Source organism: Sus scrofa, chromosome X (genome assembly GCF_000003025.6).
Source record: "Sus scrofa isolate TJ Tabasco breed Duroc chromosome X, Sscrofa11.1, whole genome shotgun sequence".
Taxonomy (NCBI): domain Eukaryota; kingdom Metazoa; phylum Chordata; class Mammalia; order Artiodactyla; family Suidae; genus Sus; species Sus scrofa.
Window position 1 is genome coordinate 124,951,136 of NC_010461.5, and position 22,553 is coordinate 124,973,688.

General features: G+C 63.8%; 3 protein-coding genes across 8 annotated transcripts; all 3 read left to right on the top strand.

Annotated features, from left to right (window-relative positions):
• Window positions 1,397-9,209, top strand: ATP6AP1 (ATPase H+ transporting accessory protein 1). Its single transcript, XM_021080754.1, has 10 exons — window positions 1,397-1,600; window positions 1,845-1,971; window positions 4,760-4,834; window positions 5,105-5,298; window positions 5,703-5,743; window positions 6,733-6,818; window positions 7,135-7,373; window positions 7,832-7,879; window positions 7,968-8,199; window positions 8,377-9,209. Exons 1-10 carry the CDS (start codon window positions 1,443-1,445, stop codon window positions 8,584-8,586), a joined length of 1,410 nt encoding a protein of 469 aa, XP_020936413.1. The 5' UTR covers window positions 1,397-1,442; the 3' UTR covers window positions 8,587-9,209.
• On the top strand, window positions 9,700-15,698 carry GDI1 (GDP dissociation inhibitor 1). Of its 2 annotated transcripts, XM_021080753.1 has the most exons (12): window positions 9,885-10,007; window positions 10,863-11,063; window positions 11,207-11,314; window positions 11,450-11,549; window positions 11,703-11,837; window positions 12,265-12,463; window positions 12,733-12,864; window positions 13,402-13,501; window positions 13,820-13,991; window positions 14,262-14,406; window positions 14,518-14,572; window positions 14,668-15,698. In XM_021080753.1, exons 3-12 carry the CDS (start codon window positions 11,228-11,230, stop codon window positions 14,818-14,820), a joined length of 1,278 nt encoding a protein of 425 aa, XP_020936412.1. In that variant the 5' UTR covers window positions 9,885-10,007; window positions 10,863-11,063; window positions 11,207-11,227; the 3' UTR covers window positions 14,821-15,698. The 2 variants fall into 2 exon arrangements, with proteins under 2 accessions (XP_003360570.1, XP_020936412.1); XM_003360522.4 differs by lacking the exon at window positions 10,863-11,063 and having other exon boundaries at window positions 9,700-10,007.
• On the top strand, window positions 16,686-22,352 carry FAM50A (family with sequence similarity 50 member A). 5 transcript variants are annotated; one of them, XM_003360516.3, is made up of 13 exons: window positions 16,686-16,925; window positions 18,135-18,219; window positions 18,317-18,416; window positions 18,574-18,719; window positions 20,224-20,300; window positions 20,403-20,469; window positions 20,606-20,667; window positions 20,816-20,892; window positions 21,203-21,257; window positions 21,451-21,499; window positions 21,590-21,660; window positions 21,763-21,873; window positions 21,966-22,352. In XM_003360516.3, the coding sequence occupies exons 1-13, from the start codon at window positions 16,815-16,817 to the stop codon at window positions 21,972-21,974; spliced, it is 1,020 nt and encodes a 339-aa protein (XP_003360564.1). In that variant the 5' UTR covers window positions 16,686-16,814; the 3' UTR covers window positions 21,975-22,352. The 5 variants fall into 5 exon arrangements, with proteins under 5 accessions (XP_003360564.1, XP_005674113.1, XP_020936409.1 ...); XM_005674056.3 differs by having other exon boundaries at window positions 20,816-20,882; window positions 21,124-21,257; XM_021080752.1 differs by lacking the exon at window positions 16,686-16,925 and adding an exon at window positions 16,983-17,332.

Below are 22,553 nucleotides of genomic sequence, written 5' to 3' on the forward strand. Positions count from 1 at the left end.
ATGTGGCTCAGATCCTGTGTTGCTGTGGTGGTGGCTGTGGCATAGGCTGGCAGCTGCAGCTCTGATTTGACCCCTAGCCTGGGAACTTCCATATGCTGCGGATGCGGCCCTAAAAAGCAAAAAGCGAAACCAAAAACAAGGCACAGAGGAATTCCCTGGTTGCTTGGCAGATTAAGGATCTGGCAGTGTCAGTGCTGAGGCTTGGGTTGCTGCTGTGGCTTGGGTTGCTGCTTTGATCCCCGGCCCAGGAACTTCTGCATGTCTCGGGTGAAGTCAAAAAAAGTTTAAAAAAATGGCACACAGAGTTTCCAGTGGGCTCAGCGGGTTAGGAACCCGACATAGTCTCTGTGAGGATGCAGGTTCGATCCATGGCCTCGCTCAGCGGGTTAAGGATCTGGCACTGCCACAAGCTGCAACACAGGTCACAGATCTGGCGTGGCTGTGGCTGTGGCTGTGGCTGTGGCAGGCCGCTGTAGCTCTGATTCCGCTCCAGCCCAGATATTCCACATGCTGCAGGTTTGGCCTTTTAGAAAATGGCACAGAAAAAGCCGAAAGTCTCCCAATTCGTTTGAGGTAGTTTCTCTCATTTTCTGACTCTAGCCGTCACTCTGTCTCTTTCTTCTCTTTACTTACTGGTCTTTTTAGGACCACACCCACGGCATATGGAGGTTCCCAGGCTAGAGGTCCAATCGGTCCAATTGGACCGGTGAACTCCCTCTTTCTTCTCTTTAAAGCAACTTCGGCAAAGGGCAATCTACACCGGGTCTCCATTTCTTCACACTAGCATCGCTCTTGCCAAACTGCTGTTGCTAAGTCCAAGGAAGTTTTCTGTCCTCATCTTACCTGCTTCCTGGCAGCAGCTGAGGATGACACTGTTAATCATGTGGCCTTGAAATTTCCCTCGGTTTCCCCCTCTTCTTTGATGCTCCTTCTCTGGCTCTCTCTTCTGGATCCTCCTCTTGCTGCCCACGGGCAGTGCTGCGGTTCCTCCCGACGCTCTCCTGGGGGTCCTCTTCTTTCCTTACCTGTGTAAGGGAGGGCCCACCTACAGGAAAAAGAAATCATAATTGCTACTTTAAGCATTATGAAGATTAAACCGAAAGAGGGGAAGCCAAGCGCGCGAGGACCCGCGGCGCAGACTCCATCGGGCTCCCGCGCCGCCTCGCCCGGCCCCTTCCTTCTGCGGGGGTTGGGCGGGGGGAGCGAGCTGGGCTCGGCCCCGCCCCCTTCCCTACTGGGAACGTGCGCTCCTGGAGACACGTACAGCCAACCAGGGAAAAGGAGCGGCCGTGAGTGGCACTCACGTCCTCCAGTCACTTGAAGCTCTGCAGCGCAGGAGCGCGTCCGAGCCAATGGCGGCTCGAGGCGGAGCTCGGGCGGGGGCGACGGTCACCTGATCTGCGGTGGCAGCGGTGGGTCGAGGCAGTGGAGTCCGAGAGGTTATGATGGCGGCGGCCGCGGCGGCTCGGGTGCGGGCGGGGACGCGGCGGGGTCCGGCGCTCTGGCAGATGCCGTGGCTGCCGCTGGTGGCGGTGGCGGTGGTGGCGGCGGCGTCGGCGGCGGAGCAGCAGGTGCCGCTGGTGCTGTGGTCGAGTGACCGGTGAGTGGGGCGGGCTGGGGTGGGCTGTGCTGCGCGCTCTGCGGCGGCGGAGGTGCCCTCGCCGGACTCCTGGGCTGCCCTTGGCGAGGCGCGCCGAGGCCCAGAAGGGCGACCTTGCTCGGCGGCTCGTAGCCAGCCAGCTGGATTAGAGCTCTGTGACCCACGCATCAGGCTGGGAGCCCATGGGCTTCCGATCTCAAGCCGTGCGCCCCCTCTTGACAGCACCTCTTCTGTCCCCCTCCAGAAACCTGTGGGCTCCCGCAGCCAACACCCACGAGGGCCATATCACCAGCGACAGGCAGCTGTCTACCTACTTAGACCCCGCCCTGGAGCTGGGCCCCCGCAACGTGCTGCTGTTCCTGCAAGACAAGGTGCGCCTGTCCCAGCCCCCACCCCTGTCTCTCTCGGTCTTCAGGAGGCAGGCGAGCCCCCTCCCACAGGACACCGAGGCCCATTCCCCAAGGGAAGCTTCAGTGACCTTGTCCCACCTGTAGGGAGGTGTGTCTCCTCCACTGGGAAGGCCTACAGGAGAACCCTCAGTGGGAACGGGGAGGGCCCTGAAATGGCACCCACTTGACTGGGGAAAGTAAAGGGTGGGAGGCCAGATGCCTACTGCGTAGCAAACCCTTGTCTGATTTGCTCTAGGGGGGAGGGATTATCAACCCTTTTAACAGATGAAAAGACTGATGCCCAAGGATAGTGTTGTGACTTGCCCAAGGTCACGCAGCTAATGGGTGGCAGAGCTGTCATTCTAAGGGAGAGATGCTAGAAGAAGGCTCCCCTGCTGAGGGCTTCGTTTGCCCTGTGCTAAGCTGATGTCATTGACTTGGTTTTACTGCCAGAAAACTAAGGCCTGTCGAGGTAGAGGCATCGGCCGAAGAGCCACAGCTTGTGCAGAAGCCACAACTGGTTCCAGCCGAGCCTGTGGGACGCTCCCTCCACCCCCCAGTTTGTCCTTCCCATCTGGGTCTTTCTGCCTCCAGAGCAGGGGTGTAGATCCCAAGATTCCAGGGCAGTGTAGGGTTGGTGTTTGGGAGGTTATCAAGCCTTAGCTTGTCTCTTCCTCACTGGCGGCCTGTATGGCTCATTCCCCTGTGGTCTGGCTCTGTTGCTCTGTGGGCAGGTGGCGGGGGCCATGCTGGCCTGCTGGCCTTCCAGGAGGCAGTGAATAATGTAGTCAGACTGGAACTCAGTGCTAGTTCTGCTACTTACTGGCCTTTGGACATGTCAAATGCTCCACACGTGCCAGTTTCTGCCTCTGTAAATTGACGAGACCAGGGCTGTGAGGAGCAGTTCTGAAGAGTCTACGTAAAACATCTAGCCAGCGGCCCCTGTCTCATGGCATATTCATCCGCCCATTCATTTGTCAAGCGCGGACTGCTGTGTACCAGCTCCTGAGCGCTGGGGACATAGCACTGAGCAGAATGATCCACTCCTCTGCCCTGAAGAAGCTGACCTTCTCGTGAGGGCGGGAGGTAAACGCTAAGCTGGTATATGATAGGATGTCAGTGCTACCAATCCTTAGAGAAGAGGGAAGCAGGCTAAGGGGACAGAGTGACTGGCAGTGCTGTTTAAGAGAAGGGTGATCCGGGAGTTCCCGTCGTGGCGCAGTGGTTAACGAATCCGACTAGGAACCATGAGGTTGCGGGTTCGGTCCCTGCCCTTGCTCAGTGGGTTAACGATCCGGCGTTGCCGTGAGCTGTGGTGTAGGTTGCAGACGAGGCTCGGATCCCGCGTTGCTGTGGCTCTGGCGTAGGCCGGTGGCTACAGCTCCAATTCGACCCCTAGCCTGGGAACCTCCATATGCCGCGGGAGCGGCCCAAGAAATAGCAACAACAACAACAACAACAAAAAGACAAAAGACAAAAAAAAAAAAAAAAGAGAAGGGTGATCCGGCAGGTGCTTCCCGAGGAGGTGATATCTGAGCAGAGACCTGAGTGGAGGGGTGGATGGAGCTGTGTGGCTGTAGGAGGAAGGGCATTCCTGGCAGAGGTCACAGCAGGTGCAAAGGCCCTAGGCAAGGAGCGCTCCTGGGGAGCCTGTGGAAGAGCTGGTATAGCTGGGGTGTATCTAGTGAATGAGAGGCTGGGGTCAGAGATGGTCCACGGGGGGTGGGGGGGTGGGGGGGAAGAGCACTCATGGCATAAGGAGGTTCCCAGGCTCCGGGTCGAATTGGAGCTACAGCTGCCGGCCACAGCCACAGCAACACAGGATCCGAGCCGTGTCTGCGACCTACACCACAGCCCACAGCAACGCCAGATCCTTAACCCACTGAGTGAAGCCAGGGATCGGACCTGCAACCTCATGGTTCCTAGTCGGATTCATTTCCGCTGTGCCATGATGGGAACTCCTAGTTGCAGTTGGAAACAGGACGGGAAGCCTTGGGTGATTTCGAGCAGGGCCTGTGCCATGAGAACACAGTGGTGGTTCCTGCGCTTTCAGAATGAGGGCCCAGCCGGCCAGGCAGGGTCAGGATTCCTGCCAGAAGGGAGAGGAGGCCAGGCAAGTGTGTACACTAAACAGGACGGGGTTAGAGAAGCTGATTAAGATCGCCTCTGGGCCGAGCTGGGAAGAGCCCGCAGGAGCTGGGGGTTGGGGTGGGGGCAGACTGAAGGGCATCTCTAGGTTGCAGAGGAAAAGGGATGGCGGCGTCGAGGCTCCTGTGGTCCAGAGAGCTCGCCAGGCGTCCTCCCCTTCTCCAGCGTGGCTGAGATCCTCGCCCCCTCCCCTTCCACCGCACCCGGCTGGGAGGGGGAGTTCCCAGCGTCCCGTCCAGATCGGGCCCGGGCAGATCTAGCTGTGCAGCTGGCTGCAGGTTCTCCTTTTCTTTGACTCACATCCCGGGGAGCGGGCAGCCCCCTCTGCACAGCTTCCCTCTGGCCGGGCCAGTTCCTCTCTTCTGCAGGCGGGCGGCTGACTCTTCGTCCCGAGGTTAGCACGAGTCAGCTGCCCGTCAGCTGCCCACAGGTTTCCTCTCAACCCCGGGACCGCCCTCCGGGCTTTCTCGCCCTGCCCAGAGGGTGCCCAGAGGAGAGAAAGAGCCCTTCCCAGCCCCCAGGCCGATCTGACTCTAGCCGGGCTTCTGCTGGCCCTATAAGTGCCCAGGGAGGGCGCTGGCCCCGGGCCGCCCTCTGAGGTCGCGCCCTCCTTCCCCACCAGCTGAGCGTCGAGGACTTCACAGCCTACGGAGGCGTGTTTGGAAACAAGCAGGACAGCGCCTTTTCTAACCTGGAGGTGAGTGTCCGTGCCAGCTGCAGGCCCCGGGGGCCGTCCCGCACCCCCCGCCCCCGGGACGATGAGAACTGTCCCCTCGGGGACCAGAGGTGCTGGCTTTAGGGGTCGAGAGGCCTCAGTATCAGGGCCGGGGGTGTCGAGTGCTTTCTTTGTGACCTGGAATGACACCCTTGCGGGGGTGTGGGGTGGCTTGCCAGAGAGGTTTGGGGGGCTGGCCCAGGTCCACGGGTCCCTTGCTGACTCGGCTGCCCACCTCTCCCCTGCCCCCAGAATGCCCTGGACTTGGCCCCCTCCTCGCTGGTCCTTCCCGCCGTCGACTGGTACGCGGTGAGCACTCTGACCACCTACCTGCAGGAGAAGCTCGGGGCCAGTCCCCTGCACGTGGACCTGGCCACCCTTCGTGAACTGAAGCTCAACGCCAGCCTCCCGGCCTTGCTGCTCATCCGCCTGCCCTACACAGCCAGGTCTGTCCGGGCCCCTGGTCTCAGCTCTGGGCCCTGGAGGCACAGCTCAGCCAAGAAGAGCAGCCCGTATGGCCACAAGAGCCGAGCGGGCCTCTGGCCAGCACTGAGCCAGGCCCGTGGGCTTCCAGAAACGAGGCGGACGGGGCCGTGCCCGCGGGGAGCCAGCTCACCCAGCTGGGACCCTGAAGCTGGGCGAGAAGGGGCGGGGGTGCCTGGCGGGGGCCCTGAGGTGAGGAGAGGTACGGAGGGAGGAGTGGGCCCAGCTCCCAGGGCCCCCAGCTCCCGTGTGCCGGGCGATGGGTCTGCAGGCAAGGGCAGGGGCCTGGCTGGGCGGACGGGGGCAGCCCGGGCGGTGGAGAGCTGCTTGGGTTGGGGCCCGCTCTGACCTTCTGTCTCTTGCACAGCTCGGGACTGATGGCGCCGAAGGAAGTCCTCACAGCCAATGGTGAGCGGGGTCAGGGCGGGCGAATCGTGCTCACCCAGCCCTCGGGCACAGGGCGCCGGCCTCGCCGCTCAGCCCCTTCTCACTCCCGGGGTGCACTCCCCTCCCTGCTTCTGGGAGCAGCTGGCAGCAGGGAAACGCTGGGCCCTAGGCCCCAGCCCTCTCCAGCCTGGCAGAAGCGCCGGGCCGACTGGGGTCCTCTGCGCAGAGCCCGTGAAGCCAGTTTCCACTCAGGCAGCGTGAATCGTAGGGTCTGGGGCTAAACATACCAGCAGCATTTCAGAGACCAGCTCCAAGGACTTGTCTTGCTTTTGCTGTAAAGGACCTTCGCTCCTCCGCCCCCCGCCCCGAGGGCTCGGTGACCGAGGGCGTCGGAGGCCGGGGCTGGCGGGCTGATGAGAAGGGGTTGCTGGGAATGGAAACCACTGCGGAGGCTGATGGGAGCTGGCTCTGCAGGCCTCTCAGTCCCACTGCAGAGGACATGTCCGTTGCTGGGGGTGGGGGTCCCCACCTCGACAAGGTGACCCCACTGAGCCCCATCAAGAGGAGGCGCCCAGGGAGTTCCTGTTGTGGCGCAGTGGAAACAAATCCGACTAGGATCCGTGAGGATGTAGGTTCCATCCCTGGCCTCGCTCAGTGGGTTAAGGATCCGGCGTTGCCGTGAGCTGGGGTGTAGGTCGCAGATGCGGCTCGGATCCGGCGTGGCTGTGGCTCTGGTGTAGGCTGGCAGCTGTAGCTCCGATTGGACCCCTAGCCTGGGAACTTCCATATGCCTCGAGTGCGGCCCTAAAAAGACAAAAAAAAAAAAAAAAAAAAAAAAAAACCCAAAAAACAAACAAAAAGGAGGAGGCGTCCACGTGCGGGGATGGGCACAGCCAGCCTTGCCTCCGCCGGGCTCTGCAGTGCAAGAGCTGGTTTCTGACGGGCAGTGCGGAGCCTGGCCGTGAGTACCGCCTGTGATCTGGTTCTCTGTTCTCCCCGTTGCTCCTCAGATGAGGTCATTGGGCAGGTGCTGAGCACACTCAAGTCCGAAGAGGTCCCGTACACGGCAGCCCTCACTGCCGTCCGCCCTTCAAGGGTACGTGCCCTTGACCGGCTCCGGCGGCGGGTGGGGGTGGTCAGGGGCTTGGGCGGGGTCGGCTCCTGGGGCAGATGTGGTGAGCAGGGGCCGTGGGTGAGCCTGCTCCCTGGCAGCCTAAGTCCGGGTGTTTCCAGTTACAGAGACTGGAAATACCAGGGCGGCTTAGGGGCCAGCGGGGCCCGCTTCCTTCGGGAAGCTCGAGTGTGAGCACGACCCGTGGGGCTTGAGGGCGTGGAGAGAGCGCCCGGTGGGGGAGCCAGGGCAGGCCTGCTCCCAGGGCTGTTGCAGGAAGGCCTGTGGGCTGTTTTTGCAGGTGGCCCGCGATGTAGCCATGGTGGCTGGGGGGCTAGGTCGCCAGTTGCTGCAGAGACCGTCGGCGTCGGCTGCGACCCACCCGCCTGTGAGTTACAACGACACTGCCCCCCGGATCCTGTTCTGGGCGCAGAACTTCTCGGTGGCATACGGGGGCCGCTGGGAGGACCTGACCTCCCTCACCTTTGGGGTCCAGGATCTCAACCTCACCGGCTCCTTCTGGAATGACTCTGTTGCCTGGTAGGTGTCAAGTCCGTGTCTCTGCCAGGGGGGGGTGTTGGGGGGGCTCTTCACTTGAGGCTGCAGGTGGTATTGGGGGTGCTGGGGGGGCGCCCTGCAGCAGGGGGTTGCTTAGAGTGCTGCCTCCTCGTGCCTTCTAGTCCTCGCTCCGGCCGGGCCCTTGGTTGGTAACACTTCATAGTCACCTGGGAACCTGCTGCCTCCCCGTCGAGCGGCCTCAGCAACCCCAAGGAGGAGCTGAAAGGAGGGGCAGTGGGCTCGGGAACCAGAGGCAGGAGCCCTCAGCTGGAGGGGGAGCACCAGCGTGCTGGCTGGCTCCCGACCTAGAGTGTGATGGGGCCTCTATTTTCCTATCTGTCAAGTGGGGGTGCTGCCTCTCGGGTGGCTGTGGGGATCCGGTGCAGCTTAGACACCTGTTCCCAGAGCCTGAAGACTCACCTCTTCCTCTGACCCTGCAGGCTGGCGCTGACCTATGATCAGCTCTTTGGTACCATGGTGACATTCAAGTAAGTCCAGCAGGCAGGTGTGGGCGGGCTGGTGTGGCTCTGGCTTCTCCAGCTGCCTGACACCGCCCCCTTCCATGGCCTCTTCCAGGTTCATTCTGGCCAACCGCTTCTACCAGGTGTCTGCTCGGCACTGGTTTACCCTGGAGCGCCTGGAAATCCACAGCAACGGCTCCATCGCCTCCTTCAATGCCTCCCAGGTCACGGGGCCCAGCATCTACTCCTTCCACTGCGAGTACGTCAACAGTCATAACAAGAACGGCGACCTGCTCGTGCCCAGCACACAGCCCTCTCTCTGGCAGCTGACTTTCCAGGACTTCCAGGTAGGAAGCAGGAGGGACCGGGCCCCTGTGTCCTTTGGGTTTGGGTTCGGGCGGGGGCAACGTCACTGAGTCCCGTCCCCTGGGTGCTCCCATCCCATGAGGAGACGTGGACTGCCTGCTAAGTCGGGAACCCAGCCCTCACTGGGCCTCCCTGTGCGGGGCCGCTCTGTCCCCCAGATCCAGGCCTTCAACGTGACGGGTGAGCGGTTCTCCTACGCCAGTGACTGCGCCGGCTTCTTCTCCCCGGGCATCTGGATGGGGCTGCTCACCTCGCTCTTCATGCTCTTCATCTTCACCTACGGTCTGCACATGATCCTCGGCCTCAAGACCATGGACCGCTTTGATGACCACAAGGGCCCCACCATCGCTCTGACCCAGATCGTGTGACCCTGCGCCTGGGGAGTGTCGAGCTCCCGCTTGGGGCATGCTGGACAGAAGGGCTCCCCCTCTTCGTTACGTAGCATGAGTCCCCGGCTCCCCGGAGCCTGTCGGCTCCATGTTCAGCCTGCTGAGGGTCTTCCCTGGGCCACCCACCCCCTCTCTGTACCAATAAGGTGTATATATTCTGCGTAGACAGTAGGTGAATCTCCCAGGGTTGGTTTGGTCATTGCGAGGGATGGGGCCGTGAGTTCTAGGCCCCCTCCTCTTCCCTCTTTCTCCTTATTTATTCTCACGTCTCCACCTTGGCCCCTTGCTGTTTATAGTGCTTTTGTGTAGCCAGTGCTCCCTCCCCAGACTCTGGGGGGCTCCCTGCAGCAGCCAGGAGCTGGAAGTTCCCCGAGTTTGGGGGCTGTGGAAGTAGTTTACTGTCTGTCCTGCTTGGCTGGAGTCATTGTTTGTGGTGATGTTGTGCTAGCAACAAGCAGTACACTGGGGTTTGTGTCTTTGGCCTGAGAGGGAAGGGACCTCCATTGGCAGGTGGGCTGGGTGTGATCACTGGGTTTCTGGCGTGTTCCTGCCAGGTTTCTTCGTGGTTTCCTTCCTAATAAAATAAAGACGGGTCGCCATGCTTGGGCCTCTTGTCACTCATTTCGGCGCTGGGCACCAGGGATGCGCTTGGCTGGGGCTGCAGGAGGAGCGGGGTGGCAGGAGCTGGAGCCCCGCCCGACCGAGGAGGAGGAGGAGGTGGGAAGGCCTCTCGCGCCTCGGTCCTACCGGCTGCCTTTCTGGGAGCCGGGGGAGGTCGGGAGGGGCGTCGGCAAGCTGAGCCCCTCCCGGCTGGGCGAGGGAGGGGGTGCCGCGCGGGGGCGATCAGCGCCTGGGGGCGACGGTCGCGACAACGGCCGCCCCCGCGTTCCTCGTGGGCCGCCGCGGGCTGCCGCAGCGGCGCGCCCCCAGCGCGCGGGGCCGCGCCGAGCCTCCCGGGGGCGGGGCGCGCGCGGCTCCCGCGCACGGATCCCTCGCGGGCCTCAGCACCGGCCGCCGGGCTGCCCCGCCCGCTCCGCCCCGCCCCGCCGAGCTTTTCTCCAGGCCTTTGGCGAGCGGCGCCGCCTGCAGAGCCGCGCTGGTGCTGGGCACTGGGCTGCAGCAACCCTCCCGGGAAGCGCCCCGGGGAGGGGGTGGCCCCTGTCGGCGCGGCGGGGGCGGGGAGGAGCCGGGACTCTTTGACGCGGCGGAGGGGTCGGGCGGAGGCCGGAGCGCCGCCATCTTTGGTCCAGTGCGGCGGTGGCGGCGGCAGCGGCGGCGGCGGCGGCGGCGGCGGCGGCGGCGGCTGTGGTGAAGCAGGAGGAGGAGCCGACAGGCGCTGGCACCGAGGCCTGACCATGGACGAGGAATACGATGTGATCGTGCTGGGGACCGGCCTCACCGTAAGTGCGGCCTCCGACGCGCCGGGCTCTGCATCCCCTCTCCTCCCCGGGATGCTGCAGCCCCCGGCCCCATCCTCCATAACCGTCGCGGGGCTGCCGCCCTCGGCGTTCGCGTCCCCGAAAAGACAGCCCCGTGCCCATTCCCCCGCGACCTTGCCTCTGCCCACTGCCACGGTCCATCTCCAAGAAGCAGCCCCTCTTCCGATCACCCCCACCCACACACACCGACTCCCTGGGCCCATGACCCCCGGCCCCTCCCGTTCTCCCTATCCCGGCCTGCAGGGCTGGAAAACGCACCCCCACTCGGCCCAATGGCTCCGGTCGCTCCCTGACCCCGCCCACCCGGCCCCCACCCATGGCCAGCCCAGCATCACCTCCCATCTTGCGCTAATTCTGGTGGGGAGGTGGTAGTACAAGGGCCTCCGGTGCGGGGGTGGGGGGTGGGGGGGCTCGCCGGGGTGGGCCCTCATCCCGACTCCTAGGGTTCTAACGGGGTTGGGGCAGCCAAGGAATGTTCCAGAAAGAGCAGCAGAGGGGGCAGTGACCACATTCCCGATACCCCACCCTGGTTTCCCATGGAGACCTCAGGCTGAGTAGTATTTGCAGCCTTTGTCTTTGGGCTGGTGACAGTGAGTGGTGAGGGTGTTTACCCTCCCCCCAAACCCCGTTGGACCGCTGCCCTGGGAGACGCATCCCCCTCAGGCCGCGCAGAAGCCCCTCCTGTGGCTGGGAAGGCTCCGGGTCAGGGGCTGCTGCCCTTGGAGGAGAGAGCGGCCTGGGGTGGGGCCTGTGGCTTGGGGATCACGCCAAGCCTTTTTTTGCTTCCCTTTTGGGTCCCCTTTGCTGTCCAGTTAGGTCTTCACTGTGGCTGGTTGTGGTTTACCTGCGTTGTCTGTGGGGCTCTCCGTAAAGAGACGATTGCCTTGGTGTCTCGGTGGTTGGAAGACCGTGCGCATGTCTGTAGGATGCTCTCCTCCTTGTTCACCTTTTTGCCCAGCAAGGTTATGAGAGGAAGCCACGGTCAAATGAAGTGCCCCCCCCTTCATTTTCAGCCAGGTGACCAGCCAGGGATGGAAGGCGCTGTCCGTCGGGGGCAGGGTCCTTCTCGCTTTGCCGTCTCGGCTTTGGGGTGGAGAGCGCGTCAGGGCTGTTTGGGCGACAGGGAGGTGGGAGGACAGTGGACGTTGCTCCTTGCTCAGGAATGCATCCTGTCGGGGATCATGTCTGTGAACGGCAAGAAGGTGCTGCACATGGACCGGAACCCCTACTATGGCGGCGAGAGCTCCTCCATCACACCCCTGGAGGAGGTAGGCTGCCCGGGGCCCAGGCCCATCCCTCATGAGCCGCTCGCGTGGGGGCCCGAAGCCGCGCCCCGGGTTTTCTGGGCAGGAGCGGGAGGGGGTGGTCCTTGAGGTGCTTCTCTTTCCCTCTCGTGCTTGCAGCTCTATAAGCGTTTTCAGTTGCTGGAGGGGCCCCCCGAGGCCATGGGCCGTGGCCGAGACTGGAACGTTGACTTGATCCCCAAATTCCTCATGGCCAATGGTGAGGGAGACAAAGGAGGTGTTATGGCGGGGGTGGGGGTGGGGCTATGGGGACAACTGGCAGGGGGTCACACTCCCGAGACGGGGCCGCCAGACCAGCTAGAGCTTCTGCAGGGCGCCGCGCTGACTGTCGCCTTCCCCGCCCCCGCTGCAGGGCAGCTGGTGAAGATGCTGCTGTACACGGAGGTGACGCGCTATCTGGACTTCAAGGTGGTGGAGGGCAGCTTTGTCTACAAGGGGGGCAAGATCTACAAGGTGCCGTCCACCGAGACTGAAGCTCTGGCTTCCAGTGAGTGTGGGTCCCCTGAGCCAAAGAATCACCGGGGGCGGGGGGCGGCAGCCGGACAGAGCAGGGTGCCCCCCACTCTGTCTTCCTTCTCCCTCCCACTGCTTGCCAGGAGGGAGGCCCACATGCAGAGGGGAGGTGGCGTCCTTGCAAGACAAGACGTCAGCCTTTGCCAGGGGCTCCCCCTAGTTGGCGTCACCGTTGCCAAGTGTCCGAGTCGGGAGGGCTCTCAGAGCCCATGCAGCCCAGCTCGCTCTTCGAACGGATGGGGAGACCGAGGGCAGGACGCAGAGGGGTTCAGCTCAGGTCACACGGTGGGCAGCAGGAGGACTTGGCTGGGAACAAGGGCGCCCACGTTCTCAGGCCACCTGGCAGGGCGCAGAGGTTCACGTTTTCCGGTGCGAGGACTCTTGTCACGTTGCCTGCGCAGATCTGATGGGCATGTTTGAGAAGCGGCGCTTCCGCAAGTTCCTGGTGTTTGTGGCAAACTTCGATGAGAACGACCCCAAGACCTTCGAGGGCGTCGACCCCCAGAGCACCAGCATGCGGGACGTCTACCGGAAGTTCGACTTGGGCCAGGATGTCATCGACTTCACTGGCCACGCCCTGGCGCTCTACCGCACTGATGAGTGAGGGGAAGCTGGCATGGCCGAGCGCCCCTCGTCCGGCCTGCACCCTGCCCTCCCCACTCCTGCCTGCTGCTCCCTCGGCCCGCCCTGCATACCTCTCGTCCTCAGCTGCACGCTCACTCATCATCTGTCACCTTCTGTCCCTTCCCCGCATTGGACCCATAGTCTTTCCTGGGTAGTTGAGGGTGGTGGGAAGGCTGGCCTGGTGCCTGGGTGGGGCTGCCCTGGGAGTTCTGTTGTCGGAGCCTCTTCTGATCCCGTTTCCCCAGCTACCTGGACCAGCCCTGTCTTGAGACCATCAACCGCATCAAGCTGTACAGCGAGTCCCTGGCCCGCTATGGCAAGAGCCCCTATCTGTACCCACTCTACGGCCTTGGAGAGCTGCCCCAAGGCTTTGCGAGGTGAGGGCTTGGCAGCTTTCAGTTGGCGCTTCCAAGAAGACTAAGGCCACAGATGGGAACGGCCCCTGTGGGCCTCCCTGTAGCATCTGGGCTCTCCCACAGCGGTCCTCCTCCCCGTCACGCCACCCTTGGGTGGTGGCGCCACTGTACAGCGTTGCAGGGCAGAGGTGAACCAAAAGGGGGTTTGCCTGGCTCCCGGCCTAAGTCAGGCAGCACTGGGACTGGGCCCGGGGCCTTGAAACCTCAAGTCCGATCCTCCGGAGCCCTTCGTTCTGTTCCCCAGAACGTTTCCCTGGGGAGCTGTGTCCTCATGCCACCCCCGCGCTGGCCCTTGGCACAGTATCCCGGGGGTCAGCTCCGGAGAGGAAGGAGCATTCCGAACCCAGTCCTGAGCTGGCGGCGGTGACAGAGCTGGGAAGACCCGCCGGGTCTCCCGGGCTCCGGCTGCCTGGCGCAGCCTCCTCCGCTCCCCAGTGCAGGCGGTGGCCGCTTCTTCCGGGAGGCGCCCTCACCCGAGCTCTTCCCTCCGCATCGCAGACTGAGCGCCATCTACGGGGGCACGTACATGCTGAACAAGCCCGTGGACGACATCATCATGGAGAACGGCAAGGTGGTGGGCGTGAAGTCCGAGGGAGAGGTGAGCCTTCCCGGGGCTCCCTGCACGACGGCCTGGGCGGGGCTTCTTGGCGGCGGCTCCTTAGAGGGCTCTTCCCAGTGACCCCGGTCTGCGGGTCAGCTGCCGCTCAGCTCCAGGGGCCCCCGGCGCACGAGGAGGCTGTGTGCTCCGGGAGAGGCAGTGTGTTCAACTCCGGGGCGGCGGCGGCGGTGGCGGCGGCGGCGGTGGTGGGGGGGGGGGTCCTGCCGGCCACTGCTGCCAGCTCTCCCTCTGGGCCCCGGGCCACGGACACCCAGGGGCGTGACCAGACAGGGACAAGGCCTTGTGGTGCTTTCGCAGGTGGCCCGCTGCAAGCAGCTGATCTGCGATCCCAGCTACGTCCCAGACCGTGTGCGGAAGGCCGGCCAGGTCATCCGTATCATCTGCATCCTCAGCCACCCCATCAAGAACACGAACGACGCCAACTCCTGCCAGATCATCATCCCCCAGAACCAGGTCAACAGGAAGTCAGGTAGCCGCCCAGCCCACGGGCTCTCCTCCAGGGTGCTCTCTTCGGGGCGGCTGCACCTGATCCCGCCGTGGCGGGACAGGGACCCACAGGCACAGTCCCCGTGACCTGCGGCCCCGGGGATTGGATGGCTCGGACGCTCCCCCTCTGTGGGAAGCCAGGCTGCCGCCCTCTCTGCAGGCCTGGGGAGGGGCAGGCGGGCTGGAGTCGAGCCCGCCCCTCAGGCGCCGAGCGAGCGAGCGAGCGTGCTGAGGGCTCCCTTCCCGCGGGCAGACATCTACGTGTGCATGATCTCCTACGCGCACAACGTGGCCGCGCAGGGCAAGTACATCGCCATCGCCAGCACCACCGTGGAGACCGCGGAGCCCGAAAAGGAGGTCGAGCCGGCCCTGGAGCTGCTGGAGCCCATTGACCAGAAGTGAGCGCCGGGGCGGGGCTGAGGGGGAAGCGGGGCGGGAGGAAGGGGGCCAGGGAGCTGGAGGCCGAGGCTGGTGGTGAGACCTGTCTCATCACCTCTCTCTGGCCGCAGGTTCGTGGCCATCAGTGACTTGTACGAGCCCGTCGATGATGGTTCTGAGAGCCAGGTGAGCACGCAGCCTGTCCCCGCCCTGGCTCCTGCCCGGCCCCCCGGGGGCCCCTGCCCGGCTCACCCTGGGCCCCGGGCTCTGGCTGTTCCCAGGTGTTCTGCTCCTGCTCTTACGACGCCACCACACACTTCGAGACCACCTGTAACGACATCAAAGACATCTACAAGCGCATGGTGGGCTCCGCTTTCGACTTCGAGAACATGAAGCGCAAACAGAACGATGTCTTCGGAGAAGCTGACCAGTGATTGCTGACCCCGGCCCCAGCCCCCGGTGCCCTCTCCCCCGGCCCAAGTCTGTTCTCCTCAAGGGCTGGGGAGAAGGGCGAGCTGGGCACCCCTGTTTCCAGCATCCTTTGCTTACCCCACCACACTCCTGTCACCCACCTCATTGATTCACTGACCAAATCCTTAACCTTAGTGACGGTTGGGAGATGGGGGGTGGGTTAGTATCCTCTTTCTTGGCCCTTCCTTATCCTGGGGAAAGAGGCTCCTCTCCTTGTGTGCGTTTCTCCCCCCGCCCCTCATTCTTCTGCTCTGTTTGGGAAGGACGTGGAGGAAAAGCTGACTTCTGCCCCCACCGCTCTTAACCCCCGTTTGTAGTGGCCTTTGGAGATGCCCCCCGCCTCCCCCCACAGCTCTCGCGTGTTGGAGAGAAGGGGCCCTCCCAGCACAAAGTTGCATTCCTCTCCCTACCCCACCCGCGTAATTTATTCTAATTTATTAACTTCGGCCCACCTTGTCTGAGAAGGGTGAGCTGTGCCCCTGCCCCACAGACTTGTGTGGCCTGGGCTGTGGAGCAGCTACCCTAGCCTGGCTCTCCTGACCTTGGTGGCTCTGGTGCAGCCTGGGAAGGGAGAGGGCTTGGGTGTGGCCCCGTTGGAGGTTGGTCATGTTTTTCTTTCTTGTCTTTGTGTCCACTGGTACTTGCTGAGAGAGAAAAGAAATGGGAGCAAAGCAGAAGGAGGTGGGAAAATGGATCCATACCCCGCGTGCCCGCCCGCCCTGTCCCCTTCCCTTAGTGGTGGGAAACCCTTATCTTGCAAAGTGAATGTGTCCCCTTCCCCAGCCTCTAGTGTATTTCACAGAAAACAAAACCTCCCAATAAAACTGTGTTGAAACCTCGACCCAGATCTTTAGTTTTATTTCCTCAAAGCTGCGGATGGGGGTGGGGCCTCGGCTCCTGCGGTTGTCATGCTCTCTCCGCAAAGTCTGTGGCTTAGCTCTGCTCCTGGTGGCTGTAAAAGGTGCCTTTCTTTTTTTTTTTTTTTTTTTTTTTGTCTTTTTGCTGTTTCTTTGGGCCGCTCTCGTGGCATATGGAGGTTCCCAGGCTAGGGGTCCAATCGGAGCTGTAGCCACCGGCCTACGCCAGAGCCACAGCAACGCGGGATCCGAGCCTCGTCTGCAACCTACACCACAGCTCACGGCAACGCCGGATCGTTAACCCACTGAGCAAGGGCAGGGACCGAACCCGCAACCTCATGGTTCCTAGTCGGATTCGTTAACCACTGCGCCAAGACGGGAACTCCAAAGGTGCCTTTCTTCATCAGGGAATTACAGAGCTCCTGAACTGAAAGGGCCCATAGGGTGGAAACAAGTCACCTCACCCTGCCCGAGGCCACCCAGTGCGTTAGTGCTGTGACACCAGGCCACCAACCCTTGTGGGGTTTATTGTGAGGGCAACCTGGAAGCTTGGGGGAGAGAAGCTGGCCTAGGCTAGGGTGGGAGTGGACGTCGTGGAAGCAGAGGGGACTCAGGCCGAACCTCATGGTTGGGAGCCAGTCTTGGGAGAGCTGTCAAAGTCAAGGAAGCCAGAGGAACCAGGGCAGCTTCAGGCCCCCGGGGGCAGCAAGGGCACTGGGATCTGCGCTTAGGCTGGGATCCGCATGGAGGAAGTCGAGGGCCCGAGGGCCCAGCCTTGGGATCAAGAGGAGGAAGTAGAAATGGGGACCCAGCCTCAGGTCCAGGGCTTATTGTTGGGGGAACTCAGAGGGAACCAGAGGCCCAGGGCCGGCCCCCGGCCCTCGAAGGCTGGTGGGGCGGGGCCGTCGGCAGGGCGGGGCGGCTGGCGTGGCGCGGGGCGGGGCCGCGCGCTTCTTGGTGGTGACGTCACGGCGCGGCGCCGGCGTCAGCTGACTGCACTGCCGCCTCTAGCACCGCCTCCGCTGCCGCCGCCGCCGCCGCCGCTGCCGCCGCCTCAGCCCGTGAGACTCGGCCAGGCCGCTGTCGTTTTCGCCGCTGCCATGGCTCAATACAAGGGTGCCGCGAGCGAGGCGGGCCGCGCCATGCACCTGATGAAAAAGCGAGAGAAACAGCGCGAGCAGATGGAACAGATGAAGCAGAGGATCGCGGAGGTGCGGGCCGAGCCGGGCTGGGGCGCTTCAGAGCATGCGCGCAGCCCGCCGCCCCCGCTTCCCGGGCCCCGAGCGCCCCGGGTGGCGGGAGCGGAACGCGGGCGGCGAGCTGGGGTGGGCCCTTTGCCCGCTGATCTCCGGCAAGGGGCAGAAGTGAGCTGGCGGCGGTCTGCTCATCTGTAAAATGGGCCCAGAAGGCTGGGACGAGCTAGGTTGTGACAAGCCTCCAGCAGGAGGGAGCCACTCTCAGTGGTTCCATTTTTGGCCTTGGGGCGATCCTCGAGGGCACAGGGCTTCCCGTCTCTGGCCCCTCAGCCCTGAGAGTCAGGCTTCTGTCCAGATCCAGTGGATATCGAGCAAGGCGGGCCCCAGCCAAGCCACCGGCCATTTTCACAGGACAAAAGCAGGCACGAGGGTCTGGGGTGCTGGTGGTTCACTAAGGGCTTCAATGAGTGGCCACGGAGGTGGCCTGTCGAGGAGGAAGGAGCCCTTGCTGCTTAGGCCTTTGGGGGAGACTCGGCCCAAGAGCAGGGACTCAGGGCGTAAGGGGAGAGCAGGCTCCTACCTTAGATACTGTGGAAGCCACGCCGAGGAAGTGGCTGCACGCTGAGGCCCGGCTCTGCTTCTGTTTTACACTCGTGCCCCAAGCCCCTTTGTCTGACTACAGACGTGGGCCTGCCAAAGGTACCTTTTCTGGTGGCCACCTTCTCTGGGGGACCTATAGGGTAACCAAGTGGGCTTGGGCTGTGCTGGAGCAAAGAGGCTTCCTGGGAAGCCGTTGGCCACATTTGGGGCCGGGAGGCAGCAGCGTCGCTCAGTGAGGGACTAGGCCCTCAGCCACTCTCCATTCCCTCCTTTCACTTCTTGGCTCGGGTCTCTAGAGCTTCCGCCCCAAAAGGCTGGGTGTGAAAACCACCCAAGGCAGGCAGGACAGGTGGCCTCAGGCCACGGAGTGAGCTCTGGTTCGCAGCAGGAGGGGCGGGAGCCTCACGGAGGGAGCAGGGGAACGACCCCATTTGGCTCCCTTGCCACTGGAAGAGCCTCTCACAGCCCTGTGGAACCTTCTTGCGGGGCAAGGGGATACGTCTTTCCCACAGTCGCATCATAGTGCGTTTAGGGACACATCCGGGACTAGAGCCCAGGTCCCCAGGTCCCCAAGTCCCCGGTGCGGTGGCGGGTGGCCCTCACCCCTGCTCTGCCTCCGGACAGGAGAACATAATGAAATCCAACATTGACAAGAAGTTCTCTGCGCACTACGATGCTGTGGAGGCGGAGCTCAAGTCCAGCACTGTGGGTGAGCAAGCACCTGTGCCTCCCTCTGCCAGCCCAGACTTGGCTGCGGGGCTGGCTCTGGGTGACCGGCTCTTCCCCGACGTCTCCTCGTCGCACAGGTCTCGTGACCCTGAATGACATGAAGGCCAAGCAGGAGGCACTGGTGAAGGAGCGGGAGAAGCAACTGGCCAAGAAGGAGCAGTCGAAGGAGCTGCAGCTGTGGGTCCCTTCCCTGGAGATGTCGCTCGTGCTTGGGGGCGGGTCAGGCTGCTCGTGCACGTCGAAGGGGGGGACCCTGTTTCAGGATCAGGGCTCTGGCTCAGGGAAGGGGCCTCGGGCAGTGGGGCCTGCCTGACGCCCACTGGTGCCCCGGCAGGAAGCTGGAGAAGCTGCGAGAGAAGGAGCGCAAGAAGGAGGCCAAGCGCAAGATCTCCAGCCTGTCCTTCACCCTGGAGGAAGAGGAGGAGGCGGGCGAGGAGGAGGAAGCCGTGGCTGTGGAGGAGGAGGAGCTGGAAAGGGAAGGTGACGGACGGCTTGGGGGAGGGGGAGGAGCCCTGCCTTTGGGGGCCTGAGCCTCCCAGGCTGGCTTGGGAGAGGGAGAGCCACGTGCTCCCTGTGCCAGGCCAGGTAGGCTTGCTGCCAGTGGCAGAGTGCGTCGGGCCTGGGGCCTTCGGAGCCAGAGGCTGTCACAATGGAGAGGGTGCCCAATCCGGAAGGTTCCAGCGGCTGCTCTTTATGTGTGCCGTGGAGGGTGGGCTGAGGCGAGGGGAAAATGGTCTAGGCCAGGCTGGCCAGGGGAACCTTCTGTGAGGAGGGTGCCAGAAAGTGCGGATTTGGTTTGATTGATTTCGGTGTAAATTGGCACAATCACAGATATGAAGTGGCTACTGATCGGACAGTGCAGGTCTTTCCGAGTGAAGACATGAGTGCCCAGAAGCGCAGGAGGGCCAGGCAGGAGGGGACACACTTGAGGCCTGCAGAGGGTGTGGCTGCGGGCCTGGCCCGGTCTGGAAAGCGTGATGGCTAGGGAAGCATGTGGGGAGACCCAGGCAGCCGCTGTGGGAGACCCCCAGGGTGGTGCCAGTGGCATTTGGTCGCATAAGGGTTCGGTGCCATTTGGTACCCAAAGTGTTCCCTTTGGCCGCTTGGTGGCCTCTGGCGTGAGCTACGTGCCTGTGAGGCTCGGGGCACCGATTGGACCGCCCAGTCTGACAGAGGCTTTGAGCCTTGCTCTGTGTCACTGGGCCTTGGTGGCCGCTTCCTCCTCCTGGAGGTTTTGTTTCGGGGGCTCAGCCATCGGTACCTGGTGTGGAATTGTCTACGTTCTCCAGGCTTTGGAGCCCCTGCCCAGGAGTGTGGGCACGCCTTCTAGGTCCATTCCCAAACAGGGCTCCGGGGACCCCCTGGGCCTCTGAGACCCGCTCAGGGGTCTGTGAGGTCAGAACGGGTGGCCCTTTGCTGTTGTTTCTTCGTGAGCGTGCAGACTCCAAGGTGGTGAGCCCGAGCGGGGCGCCCCGCCATCCTCCCCGCCGGCTCCAGCAGCGGTAGCCGTGGGACATGGGGGCTTCTGTTTCCTCACCTGCCAGAGAGAGGGCTGTCACTTCCTTTGGGGGCTGTCGTGAAGAGTGGATGAGACAGCAGATGTGGGACCGTGATGGCACAGCTCCTGGCGTGGAGGGGCCCTCCCCTCCACTCCTCAGCTGATGCCCTGCCGCCCCCGTGCAAAGGATCTTTTGGTCCCTCAGCCCTGGCACTGAGGCCTTAAGTCCCCTGAGGCACTCCAGGTCACAGCTGACAGGGCAGGAATGAGGTACCTGGTCTCCGGTTCAGCTGCTGGTCGTAGAGACCCAGGCAAAGGCCCCTTGGCAAGGGCTCCTCCGAGAAAGGGCCGCGCATCCCGGGCGGGGTGGTCCTGGAAGCCTCGAGGGAGGTTTCGTTGGAGCTGAGAGCTTGGAGCCCAAGGTCTGGGATACCCCAGGGGCGGGGCCTGTCGTGCAGCTGACTCTTGGCTTCTCTTTGGCTGCAGAGGTCACCACGAAGAAGAGGAAGCTGGGGAAGAACCCAGACGTGGACACGAGCTTCTTGCCAGACCGCGACCGGGAGGTAAAGGGGCCTGGCCCCCCGCCCTGGCAGAGGCCTTGGTTTTAGGGAGTGGGGCCCCTAGTGGGTGCCCTGCACCGCCTCCCTTGCGGCTTCCTCTTCCAGGAGGAGGAGAATCGGCTGCGGGAAGAGCTGCGCCAGGAGTGGGAAGCCAAGCAGGAGAAGATCAAGAGTGAGCGCTCCTGGGGCGGGATGCCCGCACTTCTCTGGGTGGTGCCCTGAGCCTCCGGCGGCTGGCGGGGCGGGGCCGGGGGGGTGGGGTGGTGGCTGGACCTGGAGGCCAAGGGGCGGCCCCCTCTGATTCGCAGGTGAGGAGATTGAAATCACCTTCAGTTACTGGGACGGCTCCGGGCACCGGCGCACGGTCAAGGTAGGCGGTGGGGGCCTGCGCCCCGCTCCCCTAGCCCCCGGGCCCCGCCGGCTTCGGATTCGGTGGGAACGAGCTTTCCGGTGGCCCGTCTCCCCTTCTCAACTCCTCGGTCGGTCTCCTGCACGCCTCTTGCTGGCCACCGGTGCAGATGAAAAAAGGCAACACGATGCAGCAGTTCCTGCAGAAGGCGCTCGAGATCCTGCGCAAGGACTTCAGTGAGCTCAGGTGGGGGCGTGCGGGCGGGTGTGTGTGCGTGTCCCGGCACGCGGGGCCCGCGTGCCCGGCACCGGAGTCCACAGTCTCAGCCCCGGTGCCCAAGACCCCGGGCGGTGGCCGTGGTGGCTGCTGCTCCCGGCGCGCCGGGCCCTGCGCTGCCGAGGAGGTCCCGCGCCTTCCGTGCCTCGGCCCGGGGCGCGCGGCTCCGAGCACCCGCCTGAGGCTCGCCGTGCCTCGCAGGCCGGCCCAGCGTCTCCGGCGGCCGGTGTCCTCGGCTGGCTGCTCCCCGTCCTTCTCCAGCCTCCCGCCTCTTCCTCAGGTCCGCGGGGGTGGAGCAGCTCATGTACATCAAGGAGGACCTGATCATTCCCCACGTGAGTGCCCTCCGCCCCCCTGCAGCCCTGGGCAGGGGGCAGTGGGGGCGGGGGGGGGGGCTTGGACGGGCCTGGGGGCTTCTCTCTGGGTCTTTGGCCCGGGTCGGCGGGAGGGGAGCCGGGCCTGCTGGCGGGCAGGCGCGGGTGCCCGGGCCGGGTCCCCAGCCCTTGCTCTCCCGCCCTCGGCCCCTAGCACCACAGCTTCTACGACTTCATCGTCACCAAGGCACGAGGCAAGAGCGGTGAGTGCGCGCCCGCCCCCCCCCGGCCGCCCCCTGCCTGCCCCGCCGGGCGGCTGCAGCGGCTGAGGGCGCGGCCCTCTCTCCCCGCAGGGCCCCTCTTCAATTTCGACGTGCATGACGACGTGCGGCTGCTCAGCGACGCCACCGTGGAGAAGGACGAGGTAGCGCTCCTGCTGGCGGTGGTGGCGGCGCCCTGGGCCGGCCGGGAGGTGGGCGTGGGCGCGGGGCCCTGAGCCACAGGGCCTGGCCCTTGTCGTCGCCAGTCGCACGCGGGCAAGGTGGTGCTGCGCAGCTGGTACGAGAAGAACAAGCACATCTTCCCCGCCAGCCGCTGGGAGCCCTACGACCCCGAGAAGAAGTGGGACAAATACACGGTAGGGCGGCCCCGCGGGCCCGGGGCGGGCGCGCCGCTCTGCGGGGACGCGGCTCAGCTCGCCTGTCCCCCTCTGTCCCCTCGCTCCCCCAGATCCGATGATCCGGGTCCTCAGCTCCGCCAGCTCCCCGCTCCCGAGACGTGACGGGGCTGGTCGCCCCCCGCCCGGCGCTGTCATTCACCGCCTTTTTCTTCCGCGATAAAGAAGCGTCTGCGTCGAGAGTCGGGGCACCCGTGGCGTGTCTTGGTCCAAGATTTTTATCTTACACCTCCTTACTGAGCTGAAATTCACCTAACGTAACCTTGACCCTCTGACCGCCGGGAAGGGGTGAAGTCCGGGCCCTCCGCACGCTCACTGTCGTGAGGGGTCCCCAGAGCAGCCGCCGTGTCCATCGGCCGCCTCTTCCCCAGCCCACTCTCCTTTCTGTGTGTGCGGATTGACCTGTTCTGGAAGTTTCACGTAAACAGAATCACACCACATCTCTGCGCGTTGTGTCCTGAGAACGTGTGTGTCGGATGGGGGTCTGTGGGGAGGAGGCTGAGCAGGTCCAGTCGCCCTGCAGCCCACCAGCCCCACCAGGGCACCTACGCAACCTCGTGGTTCTTTGCGATGGGCCCTCCCAGGCCCTTGGGCTCCTTTTGTGTCTCCCAGCTGCTGCTCCATAGGGGACACAGCTGTCC

What these genes read in the sequence shown, in the direction of transcription:
- ATP6AP1 (XM_021080754.1), top strand. Translation starts at nt 1,443, where the DNA reads ATGATGGCGGCGGCCGCGGCGGCTCGGGTGCGGGCGGGGACGCGGCGG. An exon ending in GCGCCTTTTCTAACCTGGAG is followed by an intron (nt 4,835 to 5,104) that starts GTGAGTGTCCGT and finishes CCCTGCCCCCAG; the next exon opens with AATGCCCTGGACTTGGCCCC. An exon ending in GGAAGTCCTCACAGCCAATG is followed by an intron (nt 5,744 to 6,732) that starts GTGAGCGGGGTC and finishes GTTGCTCCTCAG; the next exon opens with ATGAGGTCATTGGGCAGGTG.
- GDI1 (XM_003360522.4), top strand. Translation starts at nt 9,963, where the DNA reads ATGGACGAGGAATACGATGTGATCGTGCTGGGGACCGGCCTCACC. An exon ending in CAAATTCCTCATGGCCAATG is followed by an intron (nt 11,550 to 11,702) that starts GTGAGGGAGACA and finishes CCCCCGCTGCAG; the next exon opens with GGCAGCTGGTGAAGATGCTG. An exon ending in GACTGAAGCTCTGGCTTCCA is followed by an intron (nt 11,838 to 12,264) that starts GTGAGTGTGGGT and finishes TTGCCTGCGCAG; the next exon opens with ATCTGATGGGCATGTTTGAG.
- FAM50A (XM_021080750.1), top strand. Translation starts at nt 16,815, where the DNA reads ATGGCTCAATACAAGGGTGCCGCGAGCGAGGCGGGCCGCGCCATGCAC. An exon ending in CAAGCAGGAGAAGATCAAGA is followed by an intron (nt 20,470 to 20,605) that starts GTGAGCGCTCCT and finishes TCTGATTCGCAG; the next exon opens with GTGAGGAGATTGAAATCACC. An exon ending in AGGACCTGATCATTCCCCAC is followed by an intron (nt 21,258 to 21,450) that starts GTGAGTGCCCTC and finishes CTCGGCCCCTAG; the next exon opens with CACCACAGCTTCTACGACTT.